General features: G+C 42.9%; 3 protein-coding genes across 3 annotated transcripts in view; all 3 read right to left on the bottom strand.

The window, feature by feature from the left end:
• Positions 1 to 2,145: 2,145 nt before the first annotated feature.
• Positions 2,146 to 9,016, bottom strand: mief2 (mitochondrial elongation factor 2). The gene is made up of 8 exons (XM_071909359.2): positions 8,914 to 9,016; positions 7,474 to 7,633; positions 7,049 to 7,214; positions 6,829 to 6,926; positions 5,804 to 5,980; positions 5,499 to 5,662; positions 4,456 to 4,608; positions 2,146 to 3,805 (listed from the first exon to the last, which is right to left on the bottom strand). Exons 2-8 carry the CDS (start codon positions 7,609 to 7,611, stop codon positions 3,295 to 3,297), a joined length of 1,407 nt encoding a protein of 468 aa, XP_071765460.2. The 5' UTR covers positions 7,612 to 7,633; positions 8,914 to 9,016; the 3' UTR covers positions 2,146 to 3,294.
• A 2,533-nt stretch (positions 9,017 to 11,549) lies between these two features.
• alkbh5 (alkB homolog 5, RNA demethylase) lies at positions 11,550 to 14,164 on the bottom strand. Its single transcript, XM_071909358.2, has 4 exons — positions 12,821 to 14,164; positions 12,632 to 12,712; positions 12,402 to 12,524; positions 11,550 to 12,153 (listed from the first exon to the last, which is right to left on the bottom strand). Exons 1-4 carry the CDS (start codon positions 13,534 to 13,536, stop codon positions 11,994 to 11,996), a joined length of 1,080 nt encoding a protein of 359 aa, XP_071765459.1. The 5' UTR covers positions 13,537 to 14,164; the 3' UTR covers positions 11,550 to 11,993.
• A 964-nt stretch (positions 14,165 to 15,128) lies between these two features.
• myo15ab (myosin XVAb) overlaps positions 15,129 to 18,463 on the bottom strand; it is a 41,622-nt gene continuing 38,287 nt past the window's right edge. The window contains exons 67-74 of the mRNA XM_078289865.1: positions 18,257 to 18,334; positions 18,008 to 18,104; positions 17,495 to 17,655; positions 16,960 to 17,093; positions 16,258 to 16,391; positions 16,026 to 16,159; positions 15,343 to 15,483; positions 15,129 to 15,230 (exon numbers count right to left, since the gene is read on the bottom strand). Of these exons, the coding sequence (XP_078145991.1) occupies positions 15,129 to 15,230; positions 15,343 to 15,483; positions 16,026 to 16,159; positions 16,258 to 16,391; positions 16,960 to 17,093; positions 17,495 to 17,655; positions 18,008 to 18,104; positions 18,257 to 18,334 (981 nt within the window). The remainder of the gene's footprint in view (positions 15,231 to 15,342; positions 15,484 to 16,025; positions 16,160 to 16,257; positions 16,392 to 16,959; positions 17,094 to 17,494; positions 17,656 to 18,007; positions 18,105 to 18,256; positions 18,335 to 18,463) is intronic.

Below are 18,463 nucleotides of genomic sequence, written 5' to 3'. Positions count from 1 at the left end.
GACCGGTGTCAAGCTAGACGGAATAACCTGTAGAGCTTCCGGTTAAACCTTTCAAAATAGAAGCCTCATTGAACCAACGTTTTTGAGTAATACAAAGAGAAAAAGTATAATGCATTTATGGGGGAATCTGTAATAAATGTAGTTTACCCCAAAAAGTCCTTTTCACAGCATATATTTTGTTTGTCCTGCTTGCATTATTCTGATTTGTGTCCATGCACAAGACTGGTAGGTACATATACTCCTGCACATTTGTATGCAAACACGTGTGCAAACTAGTATTTATTCCTGGTGACAGCTCTGAGTGTATGCTCCTTCCATCTCTCAGTATTCTCCCAACAATGTTCATTTACACATGCAAATGCATTTCTGTAGCTCCCTCCATCCCTAAACTATATAAATTGATCAAATGCACATTTGCATACTCTGCACACATATTTCTGTACATATGTTACATCCATCTGTAAATATGGTAGTGTAGACCGTTTGCAATGCATATTTACATATCTGGACACATTTCTGTACATCTGTTCTATAGCGTCTGTGTACTTGATGTATGAATAACTAGCATCCACTTGAGCATATGAAAAGGCTGAGTTCATTTGCTAAAGGATTGAAATATGTTGTTGTAGTTGGTTGTTGTAATGACTTGTCTTCAGTAGACTAATTTCAATTTGACATTCTCCTATAGCCTACATCATATTCTTTGCTGCTGCCACGACCCAATTCCCCCATGGGGACGGGGATCCTTAAAGCTTCAGCCACTCAATCAAATTCATAGCTATAAAGGCGAATTTTACTTATTTTCAAAATTTCGTAACTTCCGGTATTACCCTGGCTGTTACTGTCTGGCTTGACGCAGCTCCAGGGAGCGGAGGGTGAACTGATCAATGAGCTCCGACTTCAGGCAGGAGATATGCAGCTTTTGATGTGGAACTGGAGCGAGGAGATCTCACATAGCATCACCAGATAATCAGAAAATCCACATTAAGCCACGATTTAACAGACTTTACTGGGCAAAGTAGACATTGGTCAGACATGAGCCTGTATACATTTTCCTTGCAGAACACATGCAGGACGCATTATACAATTTGTTGGGTCTTCACCATGAGGTCACGGTCTGCGGCCCGGCCCGCCAACAGGAACAAGGATACGGGCGGTTCATGATCATTTGATTCGGACACGTGACACGCGCGTGGTGCCGATGACTGTCGCCATGCCTTTTCTTCAGTCTCCATACAGACTAATCTGTTTATTGGCAGTTTATATAGGCAACATTTATATTCAGGCTCATGGTGGATATTCAACTTTGTTTGGTTAATTTTTCATATGATAATGTAGCCCAGATGGCATTATTGTAGGTAAATGAAAAAATGCGCAGAATTGGCCTGATCTAACATCTTCAAATCTCCATAATCATCCCAGATCATTCCTTGGGGGGTCAAACAGGCTTATGCAGATGTGACAGCTGCCTATGAACAGATACGGCAAGTTAAATCCTCCATGCCTATGAATACTGGTCCTGACCAGATCTAGGCCTGCTGTAAATAAATGTGACCGCTCTCTCCTCACCTGCAGCATCACAGCGCGTCTCAAGGGCTTCTCCCACTCAAATCACATTAAACAGTTAAATCATTTGGCAATTGAATACTACCAATTTAAGACCACTTGCTTATTACACTTAAAAATGATTAAATATGACATGATTCCAAGTTACCGTGACCTCAACAGGCAGCAGTGCAGCCTATTAACTAATGAGGTAACCAACCATATCAATATAGATTATAGCATATAATAGTCATTGTCACAGCTTTCACAATTCCTCGAATTTGCACTAGATTTTATGAAAGGTAGGGCAAATGTCAATATTAAGGGCAAACTGCTGGCAGATTTATCAAATTAAGTTTTTCTGATTGAAATTGTAGAAAACTTAAAGTCATGGCTCAAGGCAAAGGGAAACACTGAAATTGAGGAGTAAAACACCCAACTATCAAAAGTGCTTTGAATTTGACTGAAAAATTATTAGATTTTAGTGTGAATATATAAAGGAACAAACGTGACATTTTATTTCTTCCCATAAGATCTACACTTGGGACGCTTGATTTTCTTCAGATATAACTTTAGGGGCAAGAATCTGAACAAGTGCAATACCTTTATTTTGATTTTCACTCTTCAATAGCAGAAAATCTCGTTTTCTCTCACTCACCTCGAAAACACAACTAAACCAACTGCCAACAACATTCATACTGTATTAAAAAGCAACTGCATAAAATTCTTAGGCAACTGTAACCACAACTTAAGGGGTTAGTTTACCCAAATAGGATTGGCAACAGATTGAAAACAGAAAAAAAACAAAAGATATTGCACACTTCAACCTCCAGTATGACAGTAAAATATACATGTAACATACCGAGTTAAATGTCCGACTAATGAGGCAGAATGAATGGTGTAAGTGCAGTGAAACCTGGTGGTCGTTATAGTTCTGCATAGTCAGAATATTTTAAAGGAGAGTAAAGGAAATGATGCAGAGCACACACTACCATCTATTCAGTTAGAGAGGATAGAAAGTATATATGCATTCACAGCACCCAAAACAGCTTCACACTCTGTCTCTTTCCCTGCTGTTAATGGATACGTATTGCCATGTTAACTTTCAGTGACTCCCACACAAAAAAACAATACATATGAACTAAGGATCATAATCACACACAAACTGTTCATGTAGGACCTGGAAACTTCAGTAGTCTCACCATGTAATCCTTATAGACCTACTTAAATAGTTAATGTGGACTTGGCTGTGTGTGTGTGTGGAGTCATGATCAGGCACATCTTAAAGCATCATTTCAAACATTTTAATTAACACTTCCTCATCTCCTTTCCTTGGCACATGTCTCCTTTCCCTGGAGTGGTTTGTTTTTATCAGGGTTGTCACTTTCACACTGTAGCCTATCCCAAGCTTGCAGTACGCATTTCAGCCTCCTTGTATCTTCTCCTCTACCTGCACTGTTTAACTGTGAGGGTAGACTCTAGTCCATGGTGCCTGCCATTTTGTCTTTCCCCAGCTGTATCCTGTTCCCTCTGATCAGTGTAGGAGGGAGGAAGTAAACAAGGAGAGGAGGCCAGTGTGAAGTATGGTGAAGAGCGTTCGCTGTCCTTTAAGAGTTAAGTCTCTTCCCACGTCTTCACTCTGAACCAAACATCCTTCATCATAAAGATATCTCCTTCAAAGCTTTGTTTGATCTCAGGTGTGTACTCGTCTGAACTTGTCTTATATGAACTCTGTATGTGTGCAGGAAGCTATATGAGCAGGATCTCAGGCTCTGACACAGCGCAGTAGAGCATGAAGCCCATCTGGTCCACCTGGTCCTCTGACAAGCCGCTCAAAAGATTGACAGCCGGCTTGAAGTAACTAGGCAACGGCCCTTGCTCCAGGTATCCAATCAGCTCTGTGATACACTGCTGGAATCGCACGTCCAGGTTACTCTCTGACCAGTCGCTCTCCCTGTCGCTGAGGTGCAGGATGAGGTTGGCCAGCGGCGCGGCTCTGAGCGGTCGCAGGGCGGGGTTCAGTCTGCACACCGCCTTCAGGGTTTTAAGCGTGAGTTTGCGGCAGCCGTCGTCGGAGGCGTCGAGCTGCGCCAGGCGCTGCGTCTCCCAGGGGTAGAGAGAGAGGCGCCAGGCGTTGACCCAGGGAGAGGTGAGCTCTGGCTGGGCCGTCAGAACCACGTCCCCCTCCCTCAGCAGAGGCACCATGGAGACGAACAGGGGGTGGTCACCGCTGCCCGCTCCTCCCTTTACATCTTCGGGCCTAGACAATCACAGCAGAGTAAAGAAGACTCCATTGGAGGGGTACGCATGTGAAGTTTAACACACACACACACACACACACACGTCCATGGAGAATTGAGAATATTTTTCTTCTAGCATCTTGTAGCACCAGTAATATCCATAGCATTTAAATGATTCCCTTTAATCGCCTTTTAGATACTTTAGTTGCATGCAAGACAGTGGGGAGGTTATTAGTCATCAGGATGGTTTGGGCCAAAATTAGCAATACAGAGACATGGACAACAGGCTGATCATTCCAACTGAGCAGGGGCTTACCATTGAAACTTTACTAGTTTTACTAGTATTGACTAATTTTCTATAAACAGACATACAGCTTGTATACTCATCATGGAACTGAATTCAACATTTAACTGTTTTCATTAGGTAACGCCCACATCATTAACTATTATATAACTACAATGTCATCCTCATGTTGTAAAATACAGGTTCTAACTGGTTTCATAGTGCAAAAAGGTTATTTAACCAGATTACAACAGCAGTAATGTTAGCTAACAAGAACCAAACACTTAATTTATAGTTGAAGCACATTTCCAACATTGAAAATACCCTATCAACACTGAATCATTTTCAAAGACCTGTGAAAACTGACATGCATACACAGACACACACCTAATCTCCAGTCGAAGTTCTGGTCCTCCTAGAACTGGTCTGACCAGACAGTCCAGAGTGCTGCTGATGGACGGCCAGTTCATTGTTTCCATGACGGCCTTACTGAACATGCTCACTAGAGCCTCTGAAGACAGGTAACCCCCCACCAGGAACCTGCAGGAGACAACCACACCAGGAGGGACGGAGATTTTAGATTTCAGTGAATCGCTCAATTTTTCAACTTTGACAAGAGTGTATCTGCTACATATGTTCAGCCGCGGTGCCCCGCTGCAACTAATTCTATTACCGCTTCAATATAATTTCAGAGTTTCATAAAATAAATGAAATTGGACAGGACAGGCTCTCTCTCTCTCTCCCCCACTCCGTAACGAGAAAATGCAGGCAAGCGAAGCATCACCCTATTGGCAGACAGACTAACATCTTCATTGCTGACATCTGTTGCTCTTGCATACATGCAGGGTTCCTACATGTTTCTGATGTTTGGTACGGCCTTGGAAAATACAAAACTTATTGAAAAGTCAGAGAACGCCCTGTGGCAGTTGGGTGCGGTGAGGTTAAAAATCACAGAGTGAGATGGTGAGGGCTAAATGTAAGCCTAAGTGCAGGTGCAATGAAGATGTAGCGTAGGGGGGTAAAACTCTGATCAAATTTGACAGTGGGTGTGCAGGGTGTCATCTGGGATGCCAGAAATTACCATTGAGACTTCTGGAGGTGTCACAGGCCTAATTCAATAAAACATCGGGACGGGAGGCGCCCAGCTGATAACCCAAATTACATACTTGCTCTCATCGCTCACCCACATTAAGTTTAGTTCATTTTCACGTAGCATAAACAATAATTTACTCATTTGCCTTTGCAGTATGGGACATATATATTTATTTCTCTCACTGTCACTGCTACAAAGATTGCAGTAGAAACACTGCTTTGGTAATTTGCTGTAATAACTTGCTAGTAACACCAACTATTCATCTGTAGAGGCACAAACACTTGAAATTTGCCTCAAGAGCAGAAACATCAAGTATTTTCCATCTGTATGCGAGTACCTGTCCCAGTAGCTGCGTCCTCTGGGAAAGTATTCCAGATTAAGCCGTCGGACCATCCAGTGGAGGGGGTGTGTGAGGAGTGTCTCCTCTCCAGGGATGAGGCGCCACAGAGAGGGTTCCAGCTGGAGAGGCACCAGCAGGCACGCATGGTCCGCACTCACCACCTAAACACACACACACACACACAATTAAATCAAGGTAGAATTCATTCAACACTTTGTTATACGTTGCCACTAAAGAGCAAGAAAATGAATGTAAAAGTGTCCTGTCAGAGGGAAAGAAAGTTTATTTGTGTGTGTGTGCACCTGCAGGTCATCCAGTAGAGAACCACCCAGGCTCATCTCTCCCAGGGGCATGTCAGGGTGGCGTGTGTGGAGGAAGCCCTGGATCTCAGTGCAGATGTCCAGAGCCAGAGTCTGGGCCCTGCGCACCTCTTCTGGAGCCAGTGCTGCTCTGGTGTGATAGTACTGCTGCAGACGCTCCTGAACACACACACAGAAACATAATGGGATGAGTGATGAGGGGTTGTGAGGGTTAGGATTAAAGAATAATACCTGTTTTTGGCAAGATGACCAATGTCAGTCTCACCCTAATAGAGGTTAAAACCACAGACTATTTTTCAGCATAGTTTTCCATTATTCGTATATTTGATAGCCTTTTCAATGATTTATTACATAGAATGAACTGTGGAAGATAATGATGAAAAAAGTAATTAATCATTGTTCAAGTATACAGAGGCTGCTTCCTGGTGTATGTGCATCCTTCTTAGGGGCACAAAAAATTCATTGCTAGAGTTACCAACTCTGAGTGGGTGTGACAGTGACTAAGGGAACAAAATTGTTTTAAAGTTTTTGCTTGCTTTACAAGTTCAGTGGGAATACAAGCAGCTTTCTCTTGCATTATACAATGCTCAAAGCTGTTTTGTGCCACTGAGTGAACCGAGGAGGTTTTTATAAAGAGCATTAGCTGGAGGATGTTTTGCCAATGAAGTAGCTGCAGGGAAGAAAAGTGTTAGCCATTTGGTAAACAAAGCAACCCAGAGCAGAGGAATAAAACTGGGTGGATTCAGTCAGAGCCATTCAAGTAGCTCTTGCAAAGGTAAGAGAATCATTGTACGAGTGCACACTGCATTTCCCTTATGCAGGGCTCTTGGGAATCTGCCCGGCCTAAAGAGCACATACCGTAATTCCCCTAATCAGTGCACACTGCAAAAAGCGTTACCAACGAACACACAGAGCCCGGCTCTTATAGAGATACTCCAAAGCATCTACTAAGGGGAAATGTGTGACCTGTCCCTTTAAGAGCTCAAAGGTGAAGAGTCACAATGTACCTGTAAGGTGAGGACACACAGCTGGAGTCTCTTGGGTTTGGACTCTGGCTTTGACTGAACCTCCAGACTAGACATCTGCGGCTGCTGGCACAGGTCAGCTGATAGAGAAAGAGGTTTGAACAGCTGTCAAATCTGCAACATCAGGAGGTTGGGATAATGTTTAGAATATATATAATACTGTGTGTGTGGTGTCTCCTTGAATACTTTCTGTAGCCAGTACCTTTCTGCTGTCTGGCTGCCTTAGCAACATGTTTCATCACCACTCCTTCTAAACCCTTCCTGATCAGTGTGGGGGAAGCCGAGACTAAACTCAGCTCTTCCCAGCTCTCAGCCATCTTCTGCTCCACCTTTTCATCCTCTGCAGCACGGCCCGCACGCTCTATCAGCTAAACACACGAACACCCACAGTCAAAGTCAAACACAAGTGCAAACACAGATAATGCACTGCATGAAGTACATATACTGACATAAGCCTACATGCAAACAGACCCAGAATTCAGTGGTACAAGGAATAACATCAGGCGAAAGAAACTTCCCCTTAATGGAGGAGCCTAAGGTGAAATTCTCCTTGGCCAAAGAGGATATTTGGATTTCTATGGTGTGTGGAGAGGGCACACTGAAAAAGAAAAAGAAACAAACACTCACCCGTTTGACTGCCAGTGTAGCAATGCCCAGCACTGCAGCCCCACCAACTCCCAGAACCAATCGGGCATTAGACAGCAGGAAGTCGATCACCATAGCAATGCCATCCTCTCCTCGCCTCCTACTGCCCTGGAAGTCCATTGCTTCCTTCCTTGTGGTTAGCCTTGGAAAAGCGGAATGGGTACATTTATGGGAGCAAAAATGTATGTGAAGCAACTCAAAATATGCCTGCGGTCTAATAGGAAATATAATAGTTCTCTGACTGTATCTTTCTCTAGAGTTGTATTGCAGGAATCGTGTTGTAAATGCTATGAACTCAAACATCTCACCCATGAGAGGAATCCAACTCAGCATTACCCTCATTAGGGAACATGCATGTATATTTACATACCAGCTTGCATGGATTATCCCCACCCCCAACCCACACACCGTTGTAGCCTTGATTACACGCCACTTGGCTCATAGTAGAGACGATTCAAGGGATTTCTGGTCAAGCTGAAAATTTCTGCGCTGTGGGTTTGCCCATTTCTGGAGCAGACGCGATAGAAATACACTTTGTCAGCTTGCGCGAAACCAAACTTATGCACTGTGTTTATCATATTTAGCCTTTAGCACCTGGGATCCAGAAATAGAAGCAGAATACCACTCTAAGGCCTTTCAATCTAGACTAGAGCGTCCCCTCTCCTTGCCAGAGGTGCGAGGTCCCAAGGACGATGACTTACCCTATTTATAGACGCAATGCACGCGTGAGTCACATTTGCCTGATCAAATATATAATAACCACCCATGTCAGGTTACAGCATAACAAATGTCTGCAGTCCGTACAGTACAGTACAGTGCCACTGTCAACATCAGAGCACGGTTCACTTTTGGTTTACTTAAATTTGCAAGTGCACCCAGTGTGAACTAACGTTACTTAACTGGTTAAAATAACTGGTTAAAAGTTGGTTAGCAAACACTGCTTGCAGATGCAGCTAAACTGAATCTGGGGCAACTGTCAAATAAATAGGCCAGTCAGCCATTGACATGACCGAGCGACATGCTGCCGCTACGGTTATTGTTATTTTCCAGGTCTTGTTGTGAGTGGGATGGGCAGCCTGAAGGCTGTCCGACTTTGTGTTAACTTATTGCTGAGTTAGCTATGTTAACGTCATGACAATAACTTAACGTTAACAAATAGCAAAGTAGCAACACGAACAGAGGCGATCTGCTCAGTAAAAGTATAAATGCCAAATTAACAAGCTATTTTGTGATCTTCATGTCTCAATATTGCGATAGCAAACTGGCTGGCAAACAAAGCCGATTTCTGTTTGCTACTAGTCAGTAAACCTAGCTAGCTAACATTAGCTAAGTTAGCTCAATGGCAGCTGACGTTAGCTAATTATAGTTACTCCAACACTCTATCATCACTATTACCTAACTTATTATTTGAACTATACTTACCACTTAACGAGGAGAGAAATATAACAATCTGACCCCAAACCATTAAAATATGTGTCCCGATGTTCTTCAACGACACAGCCTACTATCTGTCGCCCTCGGCTAACCAGCTAGCTAGCAGCGACTGTCATGTCAGTGTTCCGAACGCCCCACAGACCACTGACTGACATTCTGTCGATCCAATAGAAAGACAGATTTCTCATGACGTAGGCACAAGTCCTAAACCAAGTAGATCCAAGGTTTCAATAAATAAAGCTAAATTCTTTAAGTCTTTACCTACATGCTGTTTTGTCACGTCTCTTGCATTTATGACAAAAAAAGAAACTTAAATAACTAAATTATTATTAATTATTATTATTAATTATTATTATTATTAATTAACTAAAATAAATCCCTGCAAACTACAACCTAAATGATGTAACAACTTCTCTGAGATGTCTCCTTTTCCTTTTTATGCGTTTCTTTTATTTGTCTATTTATTTTCCATTTATTTTTGATGTATCTATGTAGTTAGTATTTGGCATTCCTTCTCTACATTTTTATTGAATCCTGAATTTTACATCCATTTGATTTTTCAGATCGTTACACACCTTACTCTTTTAGAGTTCATATGTTGCCTTTGATTGTATATTTGAATCTTCTTCGAGACTTAGCTGTATAACTTAACAGTTTTACATGTTTTGAATTTCGAAGTCCACTTTCTTGAAATATCCAGGGTGTGTAAAGCACAGACTGATACCAATAACAGGAAGCAGTCTTATAATAGGAGAATGTTTTGAAAACAGAGGCATCTCATTGCAAAGGTCTAAAACAGATTAGCATTTGAGTATTAATTACTATTATCAATTATGTCTTCTGTATGGTTTTGAGAGCTGAACTGAAAATCCACCCTTACATAAAATTGACATAATATCCGTATGATCTTAAGACAGTCCAGTCAACATGAACTCTGTCCCAAAGCTAGAAACCAGAGAGCCTATTTCTATTTAGATGATGTCACTTCACAAAATCTGTGACTGTTCTATTGACAGCTGGGCAGTAGATACCTGCTCATGGCTCTCTACAGGACCTAACAACATATTCACACTATATTCAGTGAGGTTCCTATCTGGTTGAATGTGAACCCTGGAAAGGTAAATGCAAACTGGGCATTTTTTTAAGTGAAGATGGATCTGTGGTGAAGTTGCCCTTGATTTGTTAAATCCCCTCAGGAAAGGTCTTTCTCTTGACCATCAGCAGGGAAATCACAAAATTACAGATCAGACATTCAAAGGAAATTTCATTCTACTCTTATGTCCAGAGGAGAAGTTTACTGTATCAGTTACACATTGAGAATGGAGGGATGGCTCTGTCTGATATTGTGGCCGTTTGGTTATCTTTTGCGGTTAATCAACTTTTTTTCAATCAAATTTCATGACTTTTCATTTGAACTTAGTCAACAGTGTGTCTAATTAAGGCCAGATAGCATTATCTATGAGAAATATCTGTAAGAAATTACACTACAGGTCAAGCCAATTTACATAATTTATGGTGGCCAGAAAACCTGAATAAGTATTTGGACGGTTCCCTTATTCAACTGGGAATAATTAGTGCTCCCAGTAAACTGACCAATGTCCCAGTGCGTTGTTCTCCTTACCAGGCACCTGAGCAGGCAGCAGGGCTGAGGGACGACTACTTTCTAATGAAATGTGGCCAATGGAATTGGAGGCCGACTATTTGAGCTTCATTTCATTGTTGTGCTAACAGCTACAAGCCAGAAAATGTGACCCCATCCCCATGAAACCATCTCATGTAGCTACTGCAACTGTATCCACAAAGTCGGTTTCCCATTCACTGTCAGTACAGCAGATCCGGGATTTGTCTCTTGCTGACTGTTGGCCATCTCAACAGCTATTGATCTCAGCTCGTTTTTAACCTTTGGTAAAGACATGGTCATGTTGACAAATGTAGACATAACTGTCCTACACAACACGGTGTGAACACCCATCCAGTTTTTAGAATGTTTTCTTCCTTTAAACTACGTCTATTTTTATTCCTGTGTAACTCCAGACTAGCAGTCAGCTAATGGCAAGCTCTGCCAAATGTGGCTGACTGGGTCAGACCAGGCAGCAAGGAACAAATTTGGCTGTGTTTACACCGCAAACTGAAAGGACAAATCGATCTGTATAATTGAATTTCTCCTCAGCAGATCAATTCAAACAAGACATAACAAGGTTGTTTTTGTTCCAAGTCACTTTTTGAACTGACCCAAGTATCATTCAATTTCATCTTGGAAAAATTAGATTTTCCTGTTGAGATAGCGATAAAAACGTCCTTTCTGTTTCCTTAAGGTAAAGAAACTTTAGACTGAGTGTAAAAAAAAGGCCTCACTGCATTGTTGCAATACCCCATACAGCGTCAGTTTAGTTGATACACCATATTGTGACTTCTACCAAGAGTGTGCGTCACACAGATGAATCAAACTCAAACACATGAAGCCTGGTTACACACCTGCCAGGTGCTGCATCTAGAACTGAACTAGGGAGGCTCATGTGAACAGGAATGATCTGGGATGGCACAGTGCAGGTATGGATCAGAACTGTATGTGTGAAAAAAGTACAGGTTTCTTTCTGCACAAAAGTTCCCCCAATCAAAGTCTATACAAACTTATTGTACATTATAACAAGTTACATTACAGTTCAGGTTTTCTTTTGTACAAGTCCATACATACATCTTCTCTTTAGCTCTTAAGGTCTGTACATCTTGGTTACAAAAAAATACATGCCATTTTGATTTCTATGAACATAGAAACAAAAATGTTTAAGGTGGGGAATTGAATTGAACAGTTTAACAACAGAGCATAACTGTAGTAAGTAACTGGGGTTCTATAATGTATAGCAGAGACGCTGGCTTCGTCTGCCATAAACAAATATACAACCAAACCGATCCAGACTCAAATCAAAGTACAGACAACACGACGATTGTGCTCCTCATGGCAGAATAAAACTGGAGCGAGAAAGTGATGACTGATCAGAGATGTTACATTTTTAACCGTGATGCATAAAAGGACTGGTGTGTGGTATGTGTGCGCGTGTGTGAAGTCTTCAGTGACGTCTCATTTTGACTTTGCGTCCTGAACTTTCTCGGTGTTTGTCATAATCCTGGCCACGCCTCCAGTAGTTCTCTGAGCTGCTGCTATGGCGACGGTGGCGGGAGAGGGATGGATGTCTGTTCTCCTCCTTATCCATCTCTAGAACCCTTGGCCTGGTATAGAGAGAGAGAGAGAGAGAGAGAGAGAGAGAGAGAGAGAGAGAGAGAGAGAGAGAGAGAGAGAGAGAGAGAGAGAGAGAGAGAGAGAGAGAGAGAGAGAGAGAGAGAGAGAGAGAGAATCCCACTGGTTACTGCATGCTGATTCATTGCATAATCGACGTGCACTCAACATGGAAAGTGGGGGAATACGGTTACAGACTCAGCTGTTTCCTTTGTATGCGTGTGTGTGTGTGCATGTATACCTGTGAGCAGCATCAGGGTCTGCTCTTCGGTGGGAGCGTTTGGCTTTCAGAGGAGCAGGTCTCTCTGTGGGGGAGGAGCTTAAAGGACTGTCAGTATCCAGGCGAGGAGCATCAGGTCTGGTCCTGACAAACAGAGGAAAGAGCAACAGTAGAAACACAGGGATGAAGAGGTGAGCTGATACAGGTTAAGATAACGGAATGATTTATTAAATGACTGCATGTTGACTCACTTCCTAAGGATGATAACCGCGCGCCTCTCCTTGATGTCTTGGGGTCGGATGCAATGGGTGATGTCATCTGCAGCGTAGCCACTAGGAAAGAGAGACGCTCTGAGTGACCCAACAACTTCAGCCGTGGGTGTTCATAAAAGACCTGAAATTCAATCAATACACCTAGGCTACATCTGACAGTTGTCTTACCTGAGTACTGTGACGCTCCCTCTCCTCACTGGCAGGACAAGCACTGGCTCCGACACACGGATTGGTTTGAACTGGAAGCGGCAGCCAAAGCAGAGCGCGCTGTCGCTGAAGAAGGAGACGGACACAATGGGCCGTGCGAAGATGTGCAGAGGGTCCACATGTGACACGATGCAGCCTCCCGGCTGGTAGTCATTGATCACCGCACTGTTGACAAAGCCTTCTGGGATCACTCCGTCAGACACCAACCGCTTGATCACCAGCTCGTGCACCCAGCCTGGGATGTCGTCTACCTCTCCTTTGCGGTACAGCCGTTCCTGGCCCGGTCCACGTTTCTCCAGCTGGGCTCCATATGTGTATCCCTCTCCAAAGAAGTACTTGTTCCGAAGGGGCGCCCTGTCCACGGTGTGTTCACGGTACAGTCCAGCCTCTCCACTGGCAACCACCTCATCTATCTTCTCCTCGATGCGGGCACACTCCTCCGGTGAGAATATGCCCTTCTGCATGATGCCACTCTTGACCCGCCGGGCCTCCTGCTCGCGGGGCTCCCCGTTGTCGTCACTGTGATCAAACTCGTCATCCTCGGACTCCCGGAACTTGCGCTTTCGACCCTTTTCGTTACCATTTGTCCCATCCGCATATTTATTTTTATGCTCGTCTCTATGTGGAGTCATGGATTTTAGCTTCTCCCTCAAGTCAGAGTATCCACTGGCTGCCATGTCATTCAAAACAATGCACTAGGCGCAGTAAGACGCAAGCTGCTAAGTTAGCTAACTGACACGTATATCAGCACTGCATTTCAGCACTGCGGGTTAACGCAGTCTATCCAGTATGAATGGGCTAGGTGTCAAAACAAGGAGTCTTTGATGATGGATGTTGATGTTGCTAGCTTGGAGGAGCAGTCGCTCACTGCGCTGACAGTATAGAGCCCAATACACACAAAGGTAGCTAGCATTAGCCAACTCGACCGCCCTGTCTGTGCATTAAAGATGCACTTTGGTGTAAAACGTAGCAAGCTGTACCGTTGGACAGTTGTGGACGCGTACAAAATAACGGAGGCGTAATAAACGCTATGATGACAACACACACTCAGCCAGCGCAAAGCTAACACTACCGTTAGCTAGCTGAGCTACTTGGCTAGTTAGCTAAAGTAGCCTGGCTTGATGCCTGCTGCCGCCTGGTAATATCGACAAGCCACGCAACATTTCACATGTTAATGCTAAATTCCAAACCTTCGTGGTCCAGAAACGTGTCTTCTCAGGCCTTAGTCCCACATAGATTCATGCAAAGCTTAGAGGCAGTTCACAATATCATGACCCGTCTCCAAGAAGGCTGAAAATAAACTCGTGTAACCTGCCAGAGGTCTGCGCATGCTCATAAGTAACCTGCCACTTTGGGGAGGGACTATCACATTTCCTGGGCGTTCATAGGACCAAGACAAGTAAATCCATTTTGGGACTGAGGACACCCTCCAATATTTCTATTTTGTCCTAGTAACCTCTTATTTACCTCCTTGAAGTCCTCACTGTACATTCCTTGAAATTAATGTTTGAGATGCGCTATTGACTTTTTTTTGTTCTAATATTGATACCTATTTATCTCACATGCTTGCTTTTATCATCCTTTAGACATTTTTATGAACAAACAATACAGTGCACACGATTCTCTCTTTAAAATTGCTTATTTTATTGTGATAAAAATGTCCTTTACAAAATAAGCAAATGAACACATTTACAACAGATGAAAACAACACTTTACATCAATATGCCTTAAGATTTACAAACAGTGTACAATATACATAAAAAAATAAAAACTGCTCACATGTCAGTTATAAAACTTTGGAGTAACTTTGGAGCCTATGAAGCTTCCTTCACTGTTCATAAAACAGCATTCATATAGAGGACACATCTTCAACATGATCAATTAAAATTAGCATATAAGTGCAATTATAAGGGTGTCAACCTGAAAATAAATATCAATTAATATGAACTTCCATTGTTGCTAGGCTGCATACTCTATTCTCCTGATACTGAAGTTTCAGTTAATTCAGTTATTGCAGTGCATATAATACACTATAGTACAATTTTGCATTCACATATATCTGTGAGTGTGTGTAAGCTACACACAACAACACAACACCTGAAGGCAAGAAGAGGTAGGTTATTTTGAGGGTTTTGTGTATATGTATGTATGAGTGTGTGTGTGAGTCTGTGTGTGTGTGTATGTGTGTGTGTGTGTGTGTGTGTGTGTGCGTGTGCACTTGCCTATGTGATTGCTTGAACGAGTGAGCATGGAAGTGAGTGAGCTTGTGCTACAACATGGTGATTTCGCTGGGCGGCAGGGTGAGTCTCTTCTCCCGGACCGACATCATGTTCTCCACCTGCATGGCAATGACTCGACACAACTCCAGGCCCTGTGGAAACACACACACACAACACCAGCATCAGTAGAGAGATTGCAACAGAGGAACTAATGTGAACTTTTGAAAATTGCGAGTGGCTTCTGAAGTGTGCCTTTGTGTATACCTGCTCCAGCTGCAGCTGAGTGACCCGCCATGTGTTTGTGTCTCCCAGGGTGAGGTCTACATATGGATAGCTGGTTCCTGCAGTGGGCCTCTGGGTGCGGCTGGACTGCACCTCCACCAGGGGGACCACCGCCAACAGTTCCTGCACCACAGGGACCAAACACTGTGACACACTGTATGGACTTGGATCCTTCTTTTACAGTTGCACCATATTCTCTTGTCATCTTTAAACAAGCTGATAAAACCTTCCTACTGGAGCGTCAGGTCTGTCATCGCTGACTTGCTGTGTAGTCAGGTAATATCTGGGATTCCCTCCAAACCAGGAGCTGGAAATATACAATTCTTAACCTCTTTCTTTTTACTTCTTTTATAATCTCTTGTTTCTTATATCTTTTCCCCATCTCGTTCTTCTAAATATCTACCTCTTTTGAATCCTCTCACTTTAAATACTTTTTTTTTTTCTGCTGCTGTAGGACAGGAACCCTCTGCAAACCAGCAGAGCAGGTAAATGTTTTAAATACTTTCTATGATGTTGTAACTTTTTTTCTTGTATAAATTAATGAATGAATGAAAACTTCAAAGAAGAAAACCTGGCTCTGGACTTATTTTTCAGTCATGATGAGATGAAATGTAATTCTATCAATATCTGTATGTGTGTGTGTGTGTGTTTGAGTGTTTCCTCACATGTGTGTCTTTGTGCAGGAAGTGAAGACCATTTTGATTGACAGCAAGGATGCAGGGGGCGTAGAAGGTGGTGGAGCTGCTGCTGTGGACGTAGAAGAACGAGGAGCCGAACATAGGGAACGCACTGATCAGCCCTACACACAAACACACAGACACACAGACACACAGACTTTAACAAGGGAAGCACAGAGATACGCACATTCATATCTTTTAATGTAACCCGGGATCTTACCCAGGAACTGTGCTCTGGCCTGGTGGGGGCTCAGGGTCTGTACTTGCTGCATGTGCTGCGTCACCATGGTTACCCACTGCTGCGGGGGCTGCTTCTTGAATAGAGGAGGGGCGATATACTCCGACAATTCATGGCTGCATGAGAGGGGAACAGAAAATAAAGAGTCTAAGATAAACTGAAATCCAGATGGGCAAAACTTAAAAATAAAATCTGCCCCTGGATACTCTACACTGTTAAATATCATTCATCTGCAATGTTCAGTGCGTTCCAGGAGTTATTTTGTGATGAATTTACTTTTTGGATATACCCACTTTCCCTCAACCTGTCTCGTCTACTTGTACTTCATTTACTTATTTCCTATGTTTCCCAGAATGCCTTTCGACAACCCTCAGAGAACGGGCGTGAACTTGTTGCATTCAGCTGTGGGGTGGATGTGTTGGTGGAGAGAGCAATAGCGATAGTAAGAGCAAGAGAGTTGAGAAAAAGAAACACCAACAGTGTCAAAGTGTTTTAGGGTGGATTTTTCCTTGATGATTATGGGTATAATGGATTTCTGTAATTTTACAATCTTCTATGTAAGCTTATCCTTTTAGATATTTGTCATTTGGATACTTTTAAATGGTTGCTAAAGTGTCAAACATTCTACTTTGAGATGGATTAGAATAAACAACCATTTTCCTTTATTAATGTATGTATTCTCACATGCTTGGGACGAAGACAATGTCTTTGGCTCTGTGCTGCAAAGCCGCCAGTTTGGAGATCTGGTGGAACTGTTGATCGCTGACTTTTCCTTGTGGAAGCACATTTAGTAGGCCTTTACAGAAGTCAGGCAGGATCTAGGCATACACATAAAAACAATTACATAAACATACACACATGGAAACAGTGGCACTGACACAAGCAGCCTCACCCAGTGATCCCATTGGGGATACACTACAAGGCAAAAGTTTGGACACACCTGATTGAATGTACTGTGTTTTTCATTATCTTAAAGCCATTTTGATCTAAAGGCTTATGCTTAAATGCTTGGAATTTGTTTCATAGACAAATATAAATAGTGAAGTTGATGCCTATGTATGGATTTCTTTCCAAAGCCTTTGCCTTTCCATCAAAGCAAAAGGTGTCAGTTTAAAGAATCTAAAATATAAGATAGTTTTGATTTGTTTGAAAATGTGGTGTGTCCAAACTTTTGACTGGTAGTGTATGTGTGAAATATCAGCCATCTGCGATGCTGTACCTGGTTATAGTGCATCGCAACACAAAGCTCATTGTCAAACTTGAGTGCCTGAGTCCAGACAACCCGTCTGAACCAGAAGCTGTAGTTGCTGTCCACTGCCTCAGCCTCTGTAGCAAGATCCAGGATGTACTCATGCTTGTTCAGAGGACGCACATTCTGACCTGGGCACACATACACACACACACACAAAGTCATGTATTACATAGAGATATGCATATTTACTTAAATATTTACTGGAACCACTCAATTAAAGGATTCATATTTGTTATTGTCCTATGAAAGCCTTATCAGTATTCGTGAACATGAGTAACTTTCTCCCAGAGCAGGAAACCAGAGAAGCCTCTGATATGTGAGCTGAGAGTGTAACTGCTCCACTGACAATGAGCAGGAGATTGCCTTTGTGCACTAATACAATGTTTAATGTGTGTGCATGTATGTGTGAGAGAAAGAGATAGAGAGAGAGAGAGAGTGAGTGAAAGAAAGAGAGTATGTGTCCGTGATTGCATGTGTTACCTCTATCGGTGACTAAAAAAATTGTGTATTCATCCATGGCCTCCAGTCTGTGTTGACCCATCTCATAACACAGCTCCTCAATCACCTCCAGAGCAACCTGAAAAACACAACAATGTCAACACACACACACACACACACACACACACACACACACACACACACACACACACACACGCACAAGCATATCACAGCCATCTCCTTACAGACACCTGTGTGAAATAACAACATGCTCAGTGGCTAAACACTTACAGAGCACGTTTTGACCTTAAGGTGACGCTCAATGCCTCCAGGGAAGAGAAACAGCTGGCGCTTGGAACTCCGTCCCGCCTGAGGAAGCATACACACACACACACACACACACACACACAACGGATATGTAGGACAGTGGCTGATTTCTCAATGAAAGGGCCTGAACATTTGTGAGCCCAGGTACAAACAGGTTGTAGTGTGTGAGGT

This window comes from Centroberyx gerrardi, chromosome 3 (genome assembly GCF_048128805.1).
Source record: "Centroberyx gerrardi isolate f3 chromosome 3, fCenGer3.hap1.cur.20231027, whole genome shotgun sequence".
Classification (NCBI taxonomy): domain Eukaryota; kingdom Metazoa; phylum Chordata; class Actinopteri; order Beryciformes; family Berycidae; genus Centroberyx; species Centroberyx gerrardi.
Note: the sequence above shows the minus strand (reverse complement) of the source record. Positions and strands in the feature narration are given on the sequence as shown.

Bases quoted from the DNA above. Each gene is read 5' to 3' on its own strand.
- mief2 (XM_071909359.2), bottom strand. From the start codon at position 7,611: ATGGACTTCCAGGGCAGTAGGAGGCGAGGAGAGGATGGCATTGCTATG. The intron at 5,981-6,828 runs GTACATTGTGAC...GTGTGTGTTCAG, and splicing joins TGTGTGTCCTCACCTTACAG to GAGCGTCTGCAGCAGTACTA. The intron at 5,663-5,803 runs GTGCACACACAC...GTGTGTGTTTAG, and splicing joins CTCTACTGGATGACCTGCAG to GTGGTGAGTGCGGACCATGC.
- alkbh5 (XM_071909358.2), bottom strand. From the start codon at position 13,536: ATGGCAGCCAGTGGATACTCTGACTTGAGGGAGAAGCTAAAATCCATG. The intron at 12,525-12,631 runs GTGAGTCAACAT...TCTGTTTGTCAG, and splicing joins GCGGTTATCATCCTTAGGAA to GACCAGACCTGATGCTCCTC. The intron at 12,154-12,401 runs GTATACATGCAC...TCTCTATACCAG, and splicing joins GACCCTGATGCTGCTCACAG to GCCAAGGGTTCTAGAGATGG.